A 17,662-nucleotide genomic window follows, 5' to 3' on the forward strand; every position below is an offset into this window, starting at 1 on the left:
CGACGAGTGGCAGCAGCTGATCTCGGCTTTCTATTGGACCGCCGCTGGATTCCGCTCAATTCATTGGAGGACTTTAAGTGGGACTCTTTGCACGCGTGGAGGCGAAATGACAACTTAATATTGATAAATACTGTATTCATTGTCAGTCGCAGATGCAAGAAGCAAATTGAAACATATACTTCATGTTCTTTATATTCTTTAATGATTTATTATTTTTTAGGACTCAAATGTTAAAAAGGAAAAAATACATCTTTAATTTATATAGGCAAGCGGGAGATTATTTGCCATTTTAAGTGCTTGATCATTTAATATGAATATCTGATGGAACGATATTGTGCAATAAATGAATACCGTGATCACTGATTGAACTGAGAATCAAACTTCTGAGCGTCTTCAGCAAACAGACAGCAAATGGCAACTTGATCCGTAACACAATATTTCCCTGGATCTCCATGTTGATTCGCACCAAATGTTGGTAGAAGAAGGACCACTATCTATTTTTGGAACCTGCCGCCTGCGGCATGATGACATTGTTCTCTATGTAATCCGAGTTCGGGCAGTGTGCTGCTTTCCAGCAGACTTTAATTTTTTTAAACCCATACTCAACATATCCCTTCAGCGGAACTCGAGCGCTTGTAATTGATGGGACAAAGCAGGTAAATAGAATACCACCTATAAATAAATCCCCGGATGACATCTTTTTGGAGCATCTGTGCATGCGCCACTTAGAAGACCGATGGTCTCCTAGCTCCAGCCAAATTGTGAGGAAAAGGGAACAGGTCTGGGATTGTGAGGAATACTAGGTAGGGGGCACTATACTTTCTTGAAATCGGAGTTGTTTTGACATTTTTTGGGTCCCCTTCCGAGCCCTTTTGTGCAAATAAATTGACTTATACCCCTTCTTTTAATTTAGATACCTTCTCATTTGCTGTAGATTGAACTGACCGGGATGTCTGTTGCCATGGTTACCACTCTTCCGGCGCTGGTGAGTACACACGCGAGTGTTGCGCTCTTTCCACTCTCTTCAATCTCCACGCTCCACATTTATCCATGCGACAGCTGACGGATGCCGGTCGGTCATTTGGAGGCTTCAGCAGCGCTGCGTGGGCGTGGAGAGGCTCGAATAAGTGCGCGGCCGCGGCGCTAGAGCAAAAGAATTTTCTCGAGATGCTCCGCTACGTGCACGAGCAATTTTTAGGCTGCTCCGATTTATCTTAAAAGAGAAAACTGAAGGTCCAAATCAGTCATGACTCACACAATCGCTTCTGTGGTGTAAAGAAATCTCGGAAGCTGTGGGAGGTGTTGATTTTATTTTTTTATTTTTGAGGGGGGGCATGAAGCATTCTCAGACCCACACCCACGCACACCAGCCTTAGAACATGATGTATTTATTTGCCTCCATCTGAAGTACGTGCTTTCTGTGAATCGAAAATAATCGTCCAATTGTTTCCAGCAAGGTCTCCATTTTGCTTTGTGATCTCCATAGCAGGAGCTCGCTTAACTGGCCTTTCTCATGACTCCCCAGGGTGCTGCTATTGCCGCAGCTTCAGCTTGGGGGTGGCTAGTCAATAAGAAAAGACATTAGTGCACTGGTTACCGAGTCACCCTTTGTTTTCCTTCATACGTCTAAAGGGAAATTAAAATTAAATTAAAAAAGGCGGGAAAGTGCCGACTTTCACAGGCAACTTTATATGAACATTTTTTTTCAATTGCCAATACCAAGTTACAAAATGGCTCCAACAAGAGCAGAGGGGGTTTCTTTGCCACACACATTCCGAGAAAGACCCCCACGCACATAATGGCATCAGCTCTTATTACTGCAGGCTGCATGGAAGCGCTCCTTTTGTTTGGGTCCCGTGAAAGCAGAACAGGTGGAGAGAAGTGGAGCACAATGAAAGATTCTCTTACAGGCACCACCGAGGCCGAGTATTCCCTCCTCGGGGAAAGAAAGAATAATAACACGAAAGTTCAGTCAGCAAAATCCTCAATTGACTGAGGTTAGCTTTTTTTGCTAGCAACATCACTGCTAACTATTCTGTTTGACTTGCCTTTCAAAATAAGCTAGGCACATTTAACTCATCAAGCCATTTTAGATAATGAAAAAAAAAACTATTAGTCTAATAATTGCGGTGCAGATTCCCTGCGGAGGCTTTATCGCACGAGACACCTAGAGCGACACGGCACGTGGAAGGCCTACGCTCGCTCACGTTGCAATCCTGGCTGCCCACACATCGTGTGTTCCAGAATTTGCTCAGGGCGCAGGTTACTCGTTGTTACAGCTGTTTCCAGGGTCAAATTCGTGTCACTCGTGAAAATCACTTCCTCTCGTTTTGCCTACGTTTTTATTGCAAAGGGATTATAGCACATTGTCATTTTTTAATCTGATTTGAAAACTTATTTTTGTAGCTTTTACTGTATGAGGTGCTCATACATTTAAAAATATCCCTGCTTTATAGACTAGCAAACTGCTAGCTAGCCAGCTAGCTAATTCTAAAATGATCCCATTTGATCAGATGCTTTTATATTGCTCTTTATTGGAATAAAATGACAAAACATGCTTTTGTAATGGTCTTTATTGGAATATAATGATTAACAAGAGTAAAGAAAAGACATACTTTAGTCTAGCAAACTGCTAGCTAGCCAGCTAGCTAATTCTAAAATGATCCCCTTTGCTCTTTATTGGAATAAAATGACAAAACATGCTTTTGTAATGGTCTTTATTGGAATATAATGATTAACAAGAGTAAAGAAAAGACATACTTACTAAATATTACTTAGATCAACTTTAAACCTCAACTACTGCATCATGGTTCTCAGTTGTTCTACTTGCAGTGTTAATATAGAACTGCCATTTTCATAATTAGTGCAGTGTTAAAATAGAACTGCCATTTTACATACTTAATAGAATGATAATGATCAGCGATAGTATGAAATATAAGCGTGGAGCTTCAAATGTTGCCACGATGAAGTCACATCAGCTCGACGTCAAACAGCTTCACGTTTCCTGAAACTCTCACGTGGGTGATCTTCTCCACGTCGACTCGGTATTTGAATTTCACGACATCAACGTGGTTGACGGACACGTGGAAGGAATCAGCGCCACAGTAGATGACCATCTGAACCATAGAGAGCAACATGCTAACATGTTTTTAGAACTTGGGAAGAAATTAAGGCAACAACCTCAAAGTAGAAATTTCCCTCGAAGGGGAAGAGAGTCTCCTCCCTGAGCGGCTTGTCGTCAGGGCCCGTGGCAGGATGCCATATAGCCAGCTCGTCCTCCCTTTTGCCCATTTTGCCATTAAGATAGGAGTTGCGCACAAACACATCGCCGGATTTGTTGAAGCAAGCTGTCATGCTCAGGGCTATGTCACCCAAAGTGTTATTGCTCAGCATCAGGTCAACTTTGAACCTGCAACACAAAAAAAAAGCGCGGCGTGTTGTCATATGAACAGCTTTGCGGACTAGCACTGTACCTGTTTGGGTGCGGCATGATTCGTCCCCTGATGACGACGGTGCGGCCCACACTGAGACCTCCGATCAGATTCCCCAACATTGCACCCTGTAACAATGTAATTTGTTGACTGTGTTTATAACTGATGTAATAACATGTTAACTCACCATGGAAACGTTCATAGCGATTTTGCGCCAACATTTGATGTCACCCTCAGTTGAAAGGTTTCTGGTCACGGTGAGATTTGTCTATGATGAAAGAAAACAGCATCATCATGGTGTCTTATTTTGAATCAGGTCTGGAAGACCACTTACAGCATCCACCTTTCCAGCAAGGGCCAGCTGGTTGACAAGTTCCAGTGCCAGTTGCTCAGCGTAGGTCAGACTCTGGAACCAATCCAGTTTTGATTAAGTGGATATAGCAAGTAATACTGATTTACTCACCTTGCTTTCGTTTGTCATCGGCTCATACTTGTCATTGAAGATCCACGTTGGCCGCATTATTTTAGCCACCTTAGGTTTGTGACAATTGCTTAAGATGTACATGGTGAACAGAAAGACCATGACAATGATTCCCAACAGGAAGCCCGTCTGCCAAGTCTGTGGTTTTGGATGAGAAGACAAAAGTAGCATCATTAATACAAAATGATCTTTTAGGTTTGAGAAATTTGAATTCAAATTGAATAGTTTTACTTTGGCACCCTCTAGCGGTACACTTGGGAAATAACTGATTTTAATGTCTTAAAATGTCCTTGTAACTAAAGTATGACTTGTCATAATGTAACTGAAGGTATTACAATTCAAATAAGTAATTTATTAGCAAATAAATAAGAAAAGGCAAATATTTTTCCTAAATGATTTCCACTCACGCATCGTCTCCCCTTTTGTTTCGGATTTTGCTCAGGGGTGTCCCAAATCACAAAAGTATCTGCAGCAACCATTATGTCTTGCCGATGTGATACTGAAGTTCAACTTGTCGGTCGGGAGACTCTTAACCACCAGCATTGATTGATGGCGTGTTGGTGACGTTTAAAGCTTGCTTCGTGAGGTATTTTACGTCGATATTTTATTACTTGTATAACTTTGCTCTGAAGTACGAATGCAAGACGTTTCAAACGATTAAAGATTTTATATAATGATAAAGGTCTTGACGCAGTGGCATTGGCTGATGCATTAAGGTGCAATGGACAAACGTCACATTTAAAGCACAGACGAACTTTGATGAGGTGAAACTCAGCACAGAACAAACTAATAACGTTTTTTTTGTGCAACGTAGACAACCGAAAATAAATTGAAATTAAATAAAAATTCAAATAAAGTGGACTGAGATATTTATGCAGTGTTGGTAGTGTATTATTGACAATTTCCTGTAATAATTTATCAAGCAAGAAAAATAAAAATAGCCAAACAGACATTGGATAATTTCTTATGAGATATAAGTTGCTTCCTCGTTGTCAACTGAAACATTGTGTAGTAAACATTTCACTGGCACGATAATAATTGTTGATCGATGTGTTGTAGAAGCATAATTCTTAAGACTCAGAATTTGTAGCTATGGGTAGTAGCTTCCCAGATAGCTAACTAGCTAGCCAAACTACTGCCAAATTTAATACAAACTATGAGAACCAAGGTTAGTGTTTTTTGGGGGGAATATCAGAAAAGTTAAACGTGCAAGCACAAAGATTCAGTGATTCAAGACTAAAAAGAACCAAAGTTACTTATAACTCAACTTGATGTACCTCCAGACCATTAGAGGGCAGTAAATGACATATTGCAATGCATTCATTTGACGCACTTTTGGATAGCAGCGAACCAAGTTCGAGACAAAAGATCTACTTTTTTAATGCACTTTATTGACAATGAAAGAAAACATTTTGTAATGCAGTTTTATTGATTACAATTAAAGAAAAACAATTTATTCTTGTCCATTCAGTATCTTCAATAACTCAATATAAGTCACACAAGTAGTGATCATGTTCATCTGAGTAAAATCTACAACAATCCTGTGGTTCAAATAATCCTTAATTTAAATGTATGATAAATATGTATGATCAAAAAATGGAACTTTTTGCCATGGCATTGATGAAATCACAGAAGCCTGACATCCATCAGCTTGATGTCTCCCTCCACTTTCACACGCGTGGTCCTGTTTAGCCCAGTCAAACGATGGTTGAAGTCCAACACGTGGGCATTGTTGACGGACACGTTGAAAGCCTTCTCGCTACAGTGGATGACCATCTGGAAGAGAAGATGAGGGATCTTCAACAAGTAAACTCAATGCCTTTTGTGTAGAACAGTAATTTATATAACCTCAAAGTAGGAGTTGGCGTCAAAGGGAAAGGACTGCTGCTGGCGCTCATCAGTACCCCAAGTTCCACTAATGTAGGCGGTCCGAACAAACACTTTGGTATCTCCGTTGTAATTGAAACGAGGTTGCAGGCGCATAGAAATATTGGTGGTATTGTCCAACAGGTCGACCATAAATCTGCAAGGCAAGAAGTGCACACATGTTGTCATGGTGACGGCTTTATTTGTGGATGATGTGGCCTAGTACTTGTTCGGGGATTGATTGACTCGTCCTCTAATAATGATCTGGCGGCCAACTTGCAGACCTCCAGCCAGCTTCCCGATGTGAGAAACCTGCAACAAGAGAAAGTCATTTGTGAATGCTGAAGACCAGACATTAAAGTGAAATGCACACAAAAAAAATAAACTCACCCCAACAGGTTTCATGAAAATATTGAACCAGCATATCTTATCATTAGTTGGCTCGATCTTGCCATACTGCTCAACTTTTTGCTTTTTGAAACAACACATAGTTAGCATCATCATGGCGTCACGCGTTAACGCTTGCAAGGCGACAACTTACAGACTTGATCTTTCCCGTAATTGCCATATTGTTAACGAGTGCCAGAGCGAGTTGCTCGCTGAAGTTCAACATTTTAGTGGAACCTAACAGCTGAAAGCAAAAGTGTTGGATTATTTTAGCGCTAAATTATAAATCGGTCACTTATAAATCTGAACGAAGGCAACGTGACTGTTCTGGTTTGGTCCGTACATGGCTTTTTCCATCCACTGATGGTGGTAGTAGCACATCGTCCTTGTCGTCGGTCACGTACACAAGTTGTTTGCCCCAATCGGAAAAATCTATAACTGCAGAATCATCGTAATCATTTGGCTTTTTGTTTTTGTTAAAGATCAACACGGGCAGCAGGATCACGATAACCAGCAGGATGACCACCAGGAGTCCAACCAGAAGAGAGACATATCGGGTCTGTGTGTTCAACTGAGGAGACAAGTACTCCTCTGCCGCCTAAAACAAAAATAGAATAGAAATAGAAAAAAAATCCTTACAAAAACGTTGTCAGATAAATATTACATTTGTAGAATATGAATTAAGCAGGGGAAAATGGTCATCGATTTTATCCATCTCAAGGGGCGGCCCATTTTGCCAACTATTCAAAATGTAATTACAATTGTTTTTCATATTATTTACAATTAATTGCCAGCTAATTGACATGGATGTTTAGAAGATGCACAAAACAGTTGGATAACTTACGGTACGTTCAGCCATTTTCCAAGTGAAGGACGCGTCCGAGTATCTTCAGACGAGATTTATCGGGTTCTGAAACTCGACGTCCACGGAGGGGCGCTACTTCGCGGAAGCTTTCGAGCGGTGGTGATTTTGTGTCGTTTATTCTTTGTTTTGTGACGCACTTAACGTTGCTTTCAAGGAACAAAAAGGACGAAAATATGACTCTTGTAATGTATGAAAGTTAGTAAAGCTTTAATGGGTTTATTGACGGTTTCCGTGGCCACGACATAGACGACATATGACGTCACAATGGACAATTAAACGTCACAAAGTAACGCCGAGACTTCTGAGGTTATCATGAGGTCAAGAGATAATAATAATAAAACAAAAGCAACAGTTTTATTTTACTCAACGTTGGAAAAGAAAAACTAATGTGCACTTTAAAACTCACAACACTCATGCATCTAATTATTATTCCCTCTTGAATGTCATTTTTTTAATATAAAACAGTAGCAATGACGCCCCATGCTCAGCTCCTACCTCGAGGGTGCATTTTTAGAGTCACCTACAAGAAGGGCACAGATGGAGTTGAATAAATAAAATCAGTTCACGTGAGGATGTTGCAGAAGACATTCCAAAGTCAGAGGAACTTTAGACCTTCAAGGTGATTGCAGCTATAAAAGTAAAGTCCCCATAAGGTTGATTTAGTTACCAATAAACCTTAAAAGAAGAATAAATTGAGTTGTAGAGATCTAGAGAGGGTAATTACGTTCATTCTTAAGAAATGTGGAAATGAAAATAAGGCAATGCTTTCGATATTGATTTCGGCGTCCTTTATTGCTCTCAGCGCTTCCCAATGAAACCAGGCTTCATCTCATGCAAAACATCCCTGCATAGACAAACTACATTTTATTGCAGCCATTGTTTTTAATCATCACTGTCTTGCAAAATGACCATTTCAATTGGCATGCATTATTTCATGCCAACAAAAGAGCAACACTACCACCTACTGGTCATATATGATAATTGTTAGGGCATTAAAATTTATTAGAAAATCAATTCGAGAATATTTACTTCACGCATAATAGTGTATTTACTTTTTAATTATTTGAGTGTACCCACATTAAAATTTTTTTTAATCAGGTTATAATATGCAGAGTTTAACTAGTTTATAAATGTACTGAGCAAAGGTGCGTTCAAGTGATTGAGTAAAAAGGAATGACAAGAGGTTTGCGTGCTCCAAATTACAACAGTTTTATGAAAACACCGACTAAATGACAATATGACGAACGCGGCACGAACGCCAATAATGTCGAATTAAAGCCTAAAAACGTCCCATATTGTCTATTTCAAGATATTTGTTGAGTCATTTTCAAATTAAATGTCCTCAAATCCGACCCGAGAGCAACCTTTTTAATCATCATTTTGAGGGCGGATTTCGGGATTTGCCCTCGAACGCATCACAAAGGGAGTCAATTTTTGGTTAGCTCAGCGGACGAGAGCGCCACCATGTTTCCCTCGCGTCTGGGTCAAAAACACCCCTCGCCGATATGCTATCTCCTTGTCAGCGTGTGCCTCGCGTCCTTGCCGTTTACCGGGGCCAAGCAAGACAGCCTCCGGGAAGTCACGGACAGCAACTGGGAGGACATCCTGACCGGAGAGTGGATGATTGAATTGTCAGTAGCTTTAGCTAAATCCGTCAGCTAGCCACATGGAGGGGGACACTGGGGAGGGCATTTCGTTGTCTAACTTTTTAATATTCAAAATATTTGCAACCTGTCAATTAAACCACAGTTATTCGTTCTAATGTAATGCTGTGGTTGAATGTTTGTTAGTTGTTTTGCTAGGCTACGTTAGCTTAGCCAACGAGCCGGCTAATCACATGCACAAGCTAGCAGTAACTGTTTTGACGTTCGGGTTTTAAATCTTAAACTTAGTAGTGATGCAAGTACTTTTCTACATATTGACTGATGGACAGTGGAAGTAATTTTTATAAAATATTAAGTCATTCACTGTCAGGGCTTTTCAATGCCGACTTCCCCATTTTGACAATCATTCTAGAACATTCAAACATTTTAAACTTAGCAAAAGAGGAAATGTGTTTCTCTAACCAGAAAAAAACTTCCTGCATTATTACATTCTCTAGCAATCTGTTTCTACCTTTTTTATTATTTATCCAAAGGTGGTTGGAAAAAACGTTTAGCGTAAAGAAATGTAAGAGGGATAAATATGTTTTTTGTGACAACTTCAACCCCAACAGCTATGCACCCTGGTGTCCAGCCTGCCAGCACCTGCAACCGGTGTGGAAGGAGTTTGCAGAATGGGGGGAGGACATGGGTGTCAACATCGCCAAGGTGGACGTGACGGAGCAACCAGGTAGGGAGCCCCGCAAAAAAAATATTTCGTGGTTTTGTTACTGAGTCTGAACTTGCTTTTCTTCGTACTCGGAAGGTCTAAGTGGGAGATTCATCATTACGTCACTTCCAACTATTTACCAGTAAGTTATTTCTCATTCATTTATTTAAAAAATAAAAATTTAGGTTTTGTATAAATGGCTTTTTTCTTGTGCGTCCCAGTTGTAAAGATGGCGTCTTCCGCAAATACCAGGGCGCACGCACCAAGGATGAATTCCTCAGCTTTGTGGACGAGAAGAAGTGGAGTACGGTGGAGCCGGTCTCCTCCTGGTTCGCTCCCTCGTCTTTTTTGTGAGTGCCCAACGTTGTCTGTCCAATTATGTTTTGACTACTGGTTCCACTCGTAATCATAAATGATGATCTCACTGGAAAACAAAACTTTTAATGACGTCTTGTGTCATCTTTTGCAGAATGAACTCAATGTCTGCTCTCTTCAAGCTCTCCATGTTCATCCGGGTAAGTGCGGTGAGAAGACAATGAGACAAAAGTGGAGGAAAAGTTGCTTACATAATGTGGGACGGTTCTCGCAGCGTTGTCATAACTACATGACGGAGCAACTGGGCATTCCCGTGTGGGGCTCGTACGTCATCTTTGGCCTGGCCACACTCTTCTCCGGCCTCGCTCTTGGACTGGTGAGCCAAAACGAAACTTTGTGTCAAAAGTTTTGGTTTGTCAAGTAACATACTCAACATTTTTTTTTTAGCTGCTGGTGTTTATCGCCGATTTTGTCTTCCCGTCTCGACGATTCTCTCCGGGCTACTATCAGAGTGAGTTTTCATTCTCATTGTGGAAAACTTTATACCTTTTTTTTAGTTTATTAGGACCAAATATTTTTTTCTGAGTCATGTGGTATAATGATTAAGTGTGATTGCAAAGCAGTGTCAAAAAAGTTTTTAAACCAAATCAATACAGTACTTATTAAATGTAAATAACAGCCAGGCTATCAAAATTATCAATAGAAATGCTAAATGTAAATTTACTTCAAATCTAAATAACTATCCATCTATCTCAGCGGTCTCTCATATCCTTAATAAGTTCGCCTCAAAGATTCCGATTCTTGCTTTTGTTGGTTATAAAAAGTCTACACACCCTCCGCACATTTCTTGGGTATATCCTCTTAAAACTGGGAATGTGGCTGTGTTCAGAATTAATCACATTTAAAATCAACACCATCGAAATCCCTCTGGTCAGCCCCAAATAAATTTCAGCTCTTCTAGTCGGCATTTTCAAGCTGAGCGCTTCCACAGCACGCGAAAGATGAAGAGTAATTTCCGTGGCGTCTCTGATGTGGCTGGCGTGCAGAGAAAGAAGCCGGGGACCAGGCGTGGCTCCAACAGCAGCAGGAGGAGGAGGAGCGCGAAGCCGACGGCGAGGAGGAGGACGACGACGACGAAGAGGAGGAGGAGAAGGACGACGAGGCGTGGCGGATGCGGCAACGCCTCGCCGCCACCCTCGAGGGCCAGCCCAAGACGGGACAGGCCGTTCGGAAGCGGGCAATGGCCGGACGCATACAGCAAAATGAGGATGAAGAGGAGGAGGAGGAGGACACCTAGAAGGGCGGAGTGGAGCAGCATGTTGTGTCTTGTCGAGTGAGAGGAACCTCGCGCTTCCAACAACGTTTACAACGTGACTCTCTTCCTCCTCCCTTCCCCCCCTCCTCCTCTCCGGGCGCTCCACCCGGGAAACAGAACTTGAGCGTTGGGAGGTCCGTGGAGCCGTTGGGAGTTTGCGGTGTTCTTTTATCAGCTATGCATCCTTTTCTTTCTTTTTCTATTTTATTATGTTTTTAAATAACGGTTTCATCTGATGTACATAGATGTCATTTGTCCCTGTAACAATGTTTGACGAGTGCAGTGTTAGCCAAAGTTAGGCTCGCAAAATTCTAGGAACTTTTTTCAAAGATGGGAAATTTTCATGGAAAGTACCAGGAATTTAATTGGGAATAAATGAGGACTTTACAGAAATTGGATGTTGTCTTGTATTATTACAAAAATAAATGATTGCAAAATGTACAATAACATCTCTAGAAATTAAACCAACTAAAGAGTATGAAAATATGTATACTTATTTAGAAGAATGCATGATTTTTTGATTGACAACGCTGCAATATATTTCTTGCCGGTAGGTGTCACTAAACTACCTGAAATTAGATTCATTCAACCCAAGCGGAGAATTCAATGCGTGTCGGTGTTAATGAGTCCCGGGGAAACAAATCAGCCAACCGAGCGACCGTTTCCATGGTGATGGCGAGTTTTGTTGTGGTGCTCGGCACCCGACCCGAAACTCACATCTGGTCCTGGGTCAGTTGAAAAGCCCCCGACATATGCATCCACTCCCTGAGTTAATTTTTTTTCTCCACTTGACTGGGAATTGGTGTGCATTTAGACATCGGAATTCATTTAAGATCAGGACACCAGGGAAAGGGAGGGTGATTTTATTTGTGTCTTCGATGAGCTCACAATTTCCAGCAAATAAAATATTCAAATTGATCAAACTCAACTAAAATATGTGAGTGATTATGTTGATTTTTTTTTTTTTTTGAAGAGTTCTACTTTGAAATCTGCCCACTATTATTCGGCTGAGTTAAAAACCACCACAATGAGATTTTGCGTTTGAATAGAACCAAGTCGCATTGTTTGAATTTCACGCCCGACATGCCGACACATTTCCAAATGTTAGCTTGGGTTCATCCCGATGAATGGCGGGCAGGCCCCAACTTGTGTGTGAGCTCACCTGTGGTCACATTTCATCACCTTTTGCCTCGTTCACACAACACACACACTTAAAACTGACACAAAATGGCCATTCTAAACCAAATCAGACTTCCCGTGTCTTTTCAGCCGTTTTATTTTTGTGCGTCTCATTCTCGACATGTCTAGCATATTTCACAATTCTAAACTGACTACAAGAATCTTTGCTATCATTTTATCTACTAGGAACTTATGTGTTTCTTCTGATATGACCTCCAGATTACAAATCATGTTCCTGTTGGTTGTAAACCTCAAACATGTTTTACATTCCCACAAAAATGACAATGTGGCATATGTGACACAGATGGCTCAGACTACATTCTGTTCAAGGTCTGAGATGACAGTTCCCTAGCGACAAAATGTTTTTTGAAAATATTTGATTCACTTTTTGAGCCTTAATCAGCCCTAATTAACAAATATTTTCTCATTTTTAATGATTAGCTCACCAGTATTGACTCAAGTAAGCTAGCAAGCGAGCTTTAGCTTACCAATTTTTCTAGAGCTGATGTTTAGACTTTCTCGGAGCGTTTGTGGTTTGCTCAAATACACGAGAACGTAGTTGCGGCCAAGACTGGAATTAAATGGACCACAGTTCCTCCTCCGAGAAGGAAGAAGGTGGATCCAGCAGTGGTGACTATGTGAAACCTACAACCCCGGGAACTCAAAGACAAAAAAAGCTTCCATCTTTAAGAGGAGAGAAAAAAAAAAAAAAACGCTTACATCAACATCCGAAAAACACGAGCCTGAAAAACCATAATTCTTTTCAGCTGTATCAGTGACGACCCGGAATGCGCTAATCTTCTGTGTTTGATGGAAACAGACAACCAGCCTCGGCGACGCTAAATCCTCCAAACGTCTCCCGGTCCAAGTTTTAAGTTACAACAAAAGCTTATTTCCTAGCTGGAGCATTTTTTAAAGACGATTTAAGAGTCAAGCAGCAATTCAAAAACTGTTTCCGTTAAGATGTCATCTATGATGTTTGATGGAGTCATCTAAACCAACTTACTCTTCAAAGAAAACCTCACTGCCAAAGATGACATCACAACATTTCAGACTTGCTGATAGTTGTAGTTTCAAAGCAATCAAGGTTTTGCAGCTCCGGAAAAATCACTTGAGTGCAATCAACTGAGTCCTCGAAATATATCCAGGGCTTGTGAGTGTTCTCCAAGATGGCTAAAGGGAAGGGCAAAGGGAAAGGGAAAGCGGTGGTCGTCGATGAAAACACGCCACTGACCGAACTGACCGAACAGCAGCTGATAGAGCGAGTTGCTAAGATCACAACGGAGCTGACCCGCATCCAAGATGAGAAGAAGAGCTTCCAGCTCATACGGGACCAAGTCAAAGCCTTCTGGGAGATCTCCAAACAGAAGCTTCAAGATGTGAAGGACAAGCTGCGTGAGGGCAGCATCGTGCGTGATGAGGCCAAGATGCTCCACAGGATGAAGGTGACCAAGTACCAGCAGAAGGTCCGGCACCTGGAGTCCGAGTGCCACGCCAATATTTCGCAACTGAAACTGGACGGGTCCCGTTTCTCCACCATCGGCGACAACAAGAACTTTGAGATGGAGCAAGGGGCGCTGAATGAGATCCGCAGCCTGCAGGTGGACATCAGTGAGAAGGAGCTCTACAACCAAAACCACATTGAGCAGCTTAAGTTCGACCAGGCGTCCAAGATTGTGGACATCATGGTCCCGCACGACTGGAGGAAGGTGGAGCTGGAGGCCAAGCACAACGCCAAGATTCTCCCAATGTTTGAAACATCCGAGAAGAAGGTAGAAGCCGAGATCAACGTCCTGGACACGCAAATGCAAATCCGTCTGGAGTCACTGAAGAAAGAGCACGACGGCGCTTTCCGCCATGCACTAAAGCGAAGCTGGGAGTTCTACCAAGCACATATGGAGGAGATCTCCCTCCTGGAGAAGCAGCTAACCACCATCATGTGCCAGGGTGTGGTACGGCAGCTCACGTCCATCCAGAAGCAGCCGGTGTGCCCGCAGGAGAACCTCCAGCAGGACAAGAAGAAACTCGAGGAGCTCCAAAGGCAGCTGGAGAAGCACAACGAGAACAAGGCCCATCGCGAAGCCAGCAACGCTCGCCTCGCGGCCGTGGAGGACGAGCTAGAGGAGCTTTCCATGAAGCACAGTAACCTTGTGCAAGAGCTGGAATCCAAGGAGCTGGAGCACCAGGAACTACTCAAGAGCCAGGCGGCGGGTCTTCTAGAGGTCCAGCACCGCAACGGACTACGGACGAGACAGCTGAAGCTCAAGCTGCAAGCCGCTACCGAAACTTTGGAGAAGCTTGAAAGGAGCCTCGGTGCATAACGCTGACTTGGGGGGGGTCACCACGCCCCCCGGTAGACCTGGACCTGGAAAACTGCAGATGTTGGAGTTACATGAGGACACGTCAATGATATTAACTGGGTTGGCAGTGAATGAGTTAAGTTCCAAAGGTAATTTTTTTTATGACGTTTACCCGCCACCATTAAAAACAACTATCTGGGTATATCTGATTGACTTAGTTAAAAAAGAACACACTTTAAAAAAAATCAACACTTGGACTCCATTTTTTTTTTGCAAACTCATGGCTGAACCTCCATGTTCTGGATCTCTGTGACCCATTACAACAGAGCCTGCTTTGGAATGTTCTGTTGAATGAACAGCAGGGTCCCTAAACACAACCAGATGTTCTCCCGCTGAAACCATCGTGGTCTCCTGCACAGGGCCGGGACCTGGACCGATCCAACCCGCGTCACCACGGACAAACCCCAAAGCCTGGATTTTTTTTTTTAAGTCTTAGCTAAACAGTCTTTCTTCCTGTGCCTCTGTGAGGTAAATGTTCCTGGTCTGAGAGGTTCTTTCTTTGGAGGCGAGCGAACCAAAACACACTCGACGTCATTTTTGAAAACACTCGCTCTTTGTGTGTACGCGTGTATATATTTGGAATTGCCGTTGTAAATCGCCAGAAGTTCCATCTTGGATCAAGTTAATCAATGAAGAAAAAGGTTCTCACGTCTTTCACATGGAGGAGTTTGGAGGAATTTGAGAAGCCCTCAGGGGGGGTGAGAGGAGGGTGAGACGGCAAAAGAACAAAGGCAGATTAAAGGCGGTCGTAAAAGGCGGCAGACTGTGGTGGAGCGTTAACGGTGAAACCGTGCCGGAACTGCAGATGAAGTTGATTTTGGGAGTGTCGTGACAGGTGGAAATGGCTTCAACGATCAAAACGGAGTTAATCCCGATACGTCCAAAATAATCGAAAACTATGCAGAATGCATGCCAGGCCTGTAGGTGGCGATGTTGGCGTTTTAAAGAAATGCTAGGCCCATTTTTTGGATATCTCTGAAAAATAATCTGTTCATCTTCTCGGAGCCCAAGACTCGATTATTGTAATCGATTTTCGATACTTAAATTTAGCAACAATAGGGCCATCTGACATTTCTTTACCAGTCAACAAAACAGAAGCACGTGTGAGAATCCGAGGTCAACGCACACCTGTGAAAGTTTTTCTTTTTTGGACTTTGGACAACAGGAACGAAACCCAAACATGTCTCCCCGCTGAAGCCAAATATTTGTTCTTCTTTTTCTCTTCTTCTCACTATCTTTTCTCTCTGATTTAAATAGATGCAAGTAACTTCACTATAAATAACACTAGACTAAACTAAAAATTGCGTAAAATGACATCTTGGTCCCGATGAACCCGAAGCAAGGCTGCTTATAATGTAAGTCAACGCCGCAGTCAGTCACATATTCAGGAATGTTATTACTGCAGTTAAAGGGGGATGGAGCTTTAACAGCAAGGGGGGACGAGGGTGAGGGTGCATGCATGAGATAGCAGAGTGCACTGATGCCTGAATTGACACTCTCAGGTGACACGTTCGTACCACAGAGTCTAGAGCCGACATTCCATCGAGTGGGACGAGGGGGGGGGGCGTGGGTTTTGCAACATGGCTTGCAATATCATTAAAACGTGACGAATATAACAATTCTCAAATGATTTTATTTTTTACTTCAATTCATTGTGTTTCTCCTTCTGGTGTGCCCATCATGGCCACCAGGGGGCAGTATATCGTTATATAGCTATATCAATATTTTGGATTTCAAGAACTGTAGCATCACGGGTGTATTTTAAAGCACTGATGCCCCCCCACCAAAGGCTGAAGAAAATCAATAGAATGTTTTTGAATTACAAAGTCATAAAAAAAAAGGCCCCATTATCTCATTACGTTCCTCGACATACTCTCCTGATGCCTGGCAGGCGCAAAGCCGGCATGAATTTTGCATGTTTTCTTAAAAGCGACGTCAATAGTTGCTATGCATTATTTAGTAGCGACAAACGTTTTCAACTTGGTCCAAAATGTTTTTACACACACACATACAAAGTGTCTCATTTTCCCTAGCTCATTGCACACGATGAGCTAATGACAAAAGCTGCTGACTGGCTTTAAATGACTTTTAAAGCCAGCAGCAGCGAGCGAGTCATTGGGCTCAGTCGGTGGGTCGCTCGCTCGTTGCGGGGGTTATACGACACTACTGGGGGGGCCGCTGCAGAGCATGTGTTTGAATCTTCACAGATAATTATGTCTAACCTGCATTGCCGCTCTCCCCCATTTGAATTGCAAACGACGCCACGTGCAATGCGTGTTGTGTTTATCCTTCGTTATTCTCACTGGCATGTTTCATCTTTGTCATTTTATTCAAACACTATTCCAGTGTTTGAATTAAAAAGACGTCTACTGTATAGGGTTACCATGGTGTATTGTTTTCACCGTACCATCTGGTGACATCCACTCCTTGACTCCGTCCCCGCCATCACCATCGCTTTCTTCTCTGTCCCTCTTTTTGTCTTTCTTCGAATGCGTCATCATGATTTACTCAAGATGACTTCAATGTTTCGCTGCTGGGAGTTGAGTTCAGCGAGCATCAAAGTAGCATGCTCTGTAGGGTTTAAGTCTGGGGATTCACCACTATATCTTCCTTTGGCAGTGTGTTTTGTGACTTTATAATGGTTCTATTATTTTTCCCATGACAGAAAATGGATGATAAATAGTTTAAATTGAGTTCCGCAACTTTGTGACTGTGATTCTGGAGTAGACTTAGTGATTTATGACGAACATTGGGAGATTTCTAACGAGGACGTAAGTAGTTTCCGCTCTTAAAAATAAGCTGGCCCACATTAGGACGTATTTTCAGGACTTGCTTTTAATATCTTTATATTCAGTCCCACCCCTGGCTCCCCCTTCCACAGCCAGTGGGACACTTCCAATCTTCCAATCCAGCCTGGAAAGGAATGAGAAACCACCGTGGACGATACCAACTTTCCTTATATGTGGGGGAGTTTAATATTTAGCACTATAACGTTTCGCGATACTCAACTTTAACAACTCGTATTAACGCAGATAATTTTATCTAAATATATTTTAAACCTGAATACAACTAAGAATATGACATTCTTTGGTTGTGTTGTTATTTTACGGCGTCTTCTTTACTCAATCCACCCCTGCCGAACGCCCCCTCTCG

General features: G+C 42.3%; 4 protein-coding genes across 4 annotated transcripts; 2 read left to right on the forward strand and 2 right to left on the reverse strand.

Annotated features, from left to right (window-relative positions):
- Positions 1 to 2,700: 2,700 nt before the first annotated feature.
- On the reverse strand, positions 2,701 to 4,479 carry LOC125981082 (galectin-8-like). The gene is made up of 7 exons (XM_049740933.1): positions 4,320 to 4,479; positions 3,895 to 4,050; positions 3,766 to 3,837; positions 3,619 to 3,699; positions 3,474 to 3,559; positions 3,181 to 3,409; positions 2,701 to 3,116 (listed from the first exon to the last, which is right to left on the reverse strand). The coding sequence occupies exons 1-7, from the start codon at positions 4,389 to 4,391 to the stop codon at positions 2,970 to 2,972; spliced, it is 843 nt and encodes a 280-aa protein (XP_049596890.1). The 5' UTR covers positions 4,392 to 4,479; the 3' UTR covers positions 2,701 to 2,969.
- An 804-nt stretch (positions 4,480 to 5,283) lies between these two features.
- Positions 5,284 to 7,168, reverse strand: LOC125981079 (galectin-6-like). Its single transcript, XM_049740930.1, has 7 exons — positions 7,010 to 7,168; positions 6,509 to 6,763; positions 6,320 to 6,409; positions 6,169 to 6,249; positions 6,005 to 6,090; positions 5,761 to 5,935; positions 5,284 to 5,688 (listed from the first exon to the last, which is right to left on the reverse strand). Exons 1-7 carry the CDS (start codon positions 7,022 to 7,024, stop codon positions 5,539 to 5,541), a joined length of 852 nt encoding a protein of 283 aa, XP_049596887.1. The 5' UTR covers positions 7,025 to 7,168; the 3' UTR covers positions 5,284 to 5,538.
- Positions 7,169 to 8,428: 1,260 nt separating this feature from the next.
- On the forward strand, positions 8,429 to 11,363 carry tmx1 (thioredoxin-related transmembrane protein 1). The gene is made up of 8 exons (XM_049740918.2): positions 8,429 to 8,661; positions 9,246 to 9,361; positions 9,437 to 9,482; positions 9,562 to 9,690; positions 9,810 to 9,855; positions 9,930 to 10,031; positions 10,103 to 10,166; positions 10,702 to 11,363. The coding sequence occupies exons 1-8, from the start codon at positions 8,495 to 8,497 to the stop codon at positions 10,950 to 10,952; spliced, it is 921 nt and encodes a 306-aa protein (XP_049596875.1). The 5' UTR covers positions 8,429 to 8,494; the 3' UTR covers positions 10,953 to 11,363.
- A 906-nt stretch (positions 11,364 to 12,269) lies between these two features.
- LOC125981046 (dynein regulatory complex subunit 4-like) lies at positions 12,270 to 17,202 on the forward strand. The gene has a single exon (XM_049740875.2). The coding sequence runs from the start codon at positions 13,319 to 13,321 to the stop codon at positions 14,468 to 14,470; it is 1,152 nt and encodes a 383-aa protein (XP_049596832.1). The 5' UTR covers positions 12,270 to 13,318; the 3' UTR covers positions 14,471 to 17,202.
- The last annotated feature ends 460 nt before the right edge of the window (positions 17,203 to 17,662 follow it).

Source organism: Syngnathus scovelli, chromosome 14 (genome assembly GCF_024217435.2).
Source record: "Syngnathus scovelli strain Florida chromosome 14, RoL_Ssco_1.2, whole genome shotgun sequence".
In the NCBI taxonomy this organism is placed as follows: domain Eukaryota; kingdom Metazoa; phylum Chordata; class Actinopteri; order Syngnathiformes; family Syngnathidae; genus Syngnathus; species Syngnathus scovelli.

Bases quoted from the DNA above. Each gene is read 5' to 3' on its own strand.
- tmx1 (XM_049740918.2), top strand. From the start codon at position 8,495: ATGTTTCCCTCGCGTCTGGGTCAAAAACACCCCTCGCCGATATGCTAT. The intron at 9,691-9,809 runs GTGAGTGCCCAA...CATCTTTTGCAG, and splicing joins TTCGCTCCCTCGTCTTTTTT to AATGAACTCAATGTCTGCTC. The intron at 10,032-10,102 runs GTGAGCCAAAAC...TTTTTTTTTTAG, and splicing joins CCGGCCTCGCTCTTGGACTG to CTGCTGGTGTTTATCGCCGA.
- LOC125981079 (XM_049740930.1), bottom strand. The intron at 5,936-6,004 runs GTACTAGGCCAC...CTTGCCTTGCAG, and splicing joins GTCAATCAATCCCCGAACAA to ATTTATGGTCGACCTGTTGG. The intron at 5,689-5,760 runs GTTATATAAATT...CTTCTCTTCCAG, and splicing joins ACGCCAACTCCTACTTTGAG to ATGGTCATCCACTGTAGCGA.
- LOC125981082 (XM_049740933.1), bottom strand. From the start codon at position 4,391: ATGGTTGCTGCAGATACTTTTGTGATTTGGGACACCCCTGAGCAAAAT. The intron at 4,051-4,319 runs GTGAGTGGAAAT...CCAAAACCACAG, and splicing joins AACAAAAGGGGAGACGATGC to ACTTGGCAGACGGGCTTCCT. The intron at 3,700-3,765 runs GTAAGTGGTCTT...CTTTCATCATAG, and splicing joins TTGCTGGAAAGGTGGATGCT to ACAAATCTCACCGTGACCAG.
- LOC125981046 (XM_049740875.2), top strand. From the start codon at position 13,319: ATGGCTAAAGGGAAGGGCAAAGGGAAAGGGAAAGCGGTGGTCGTCGAT.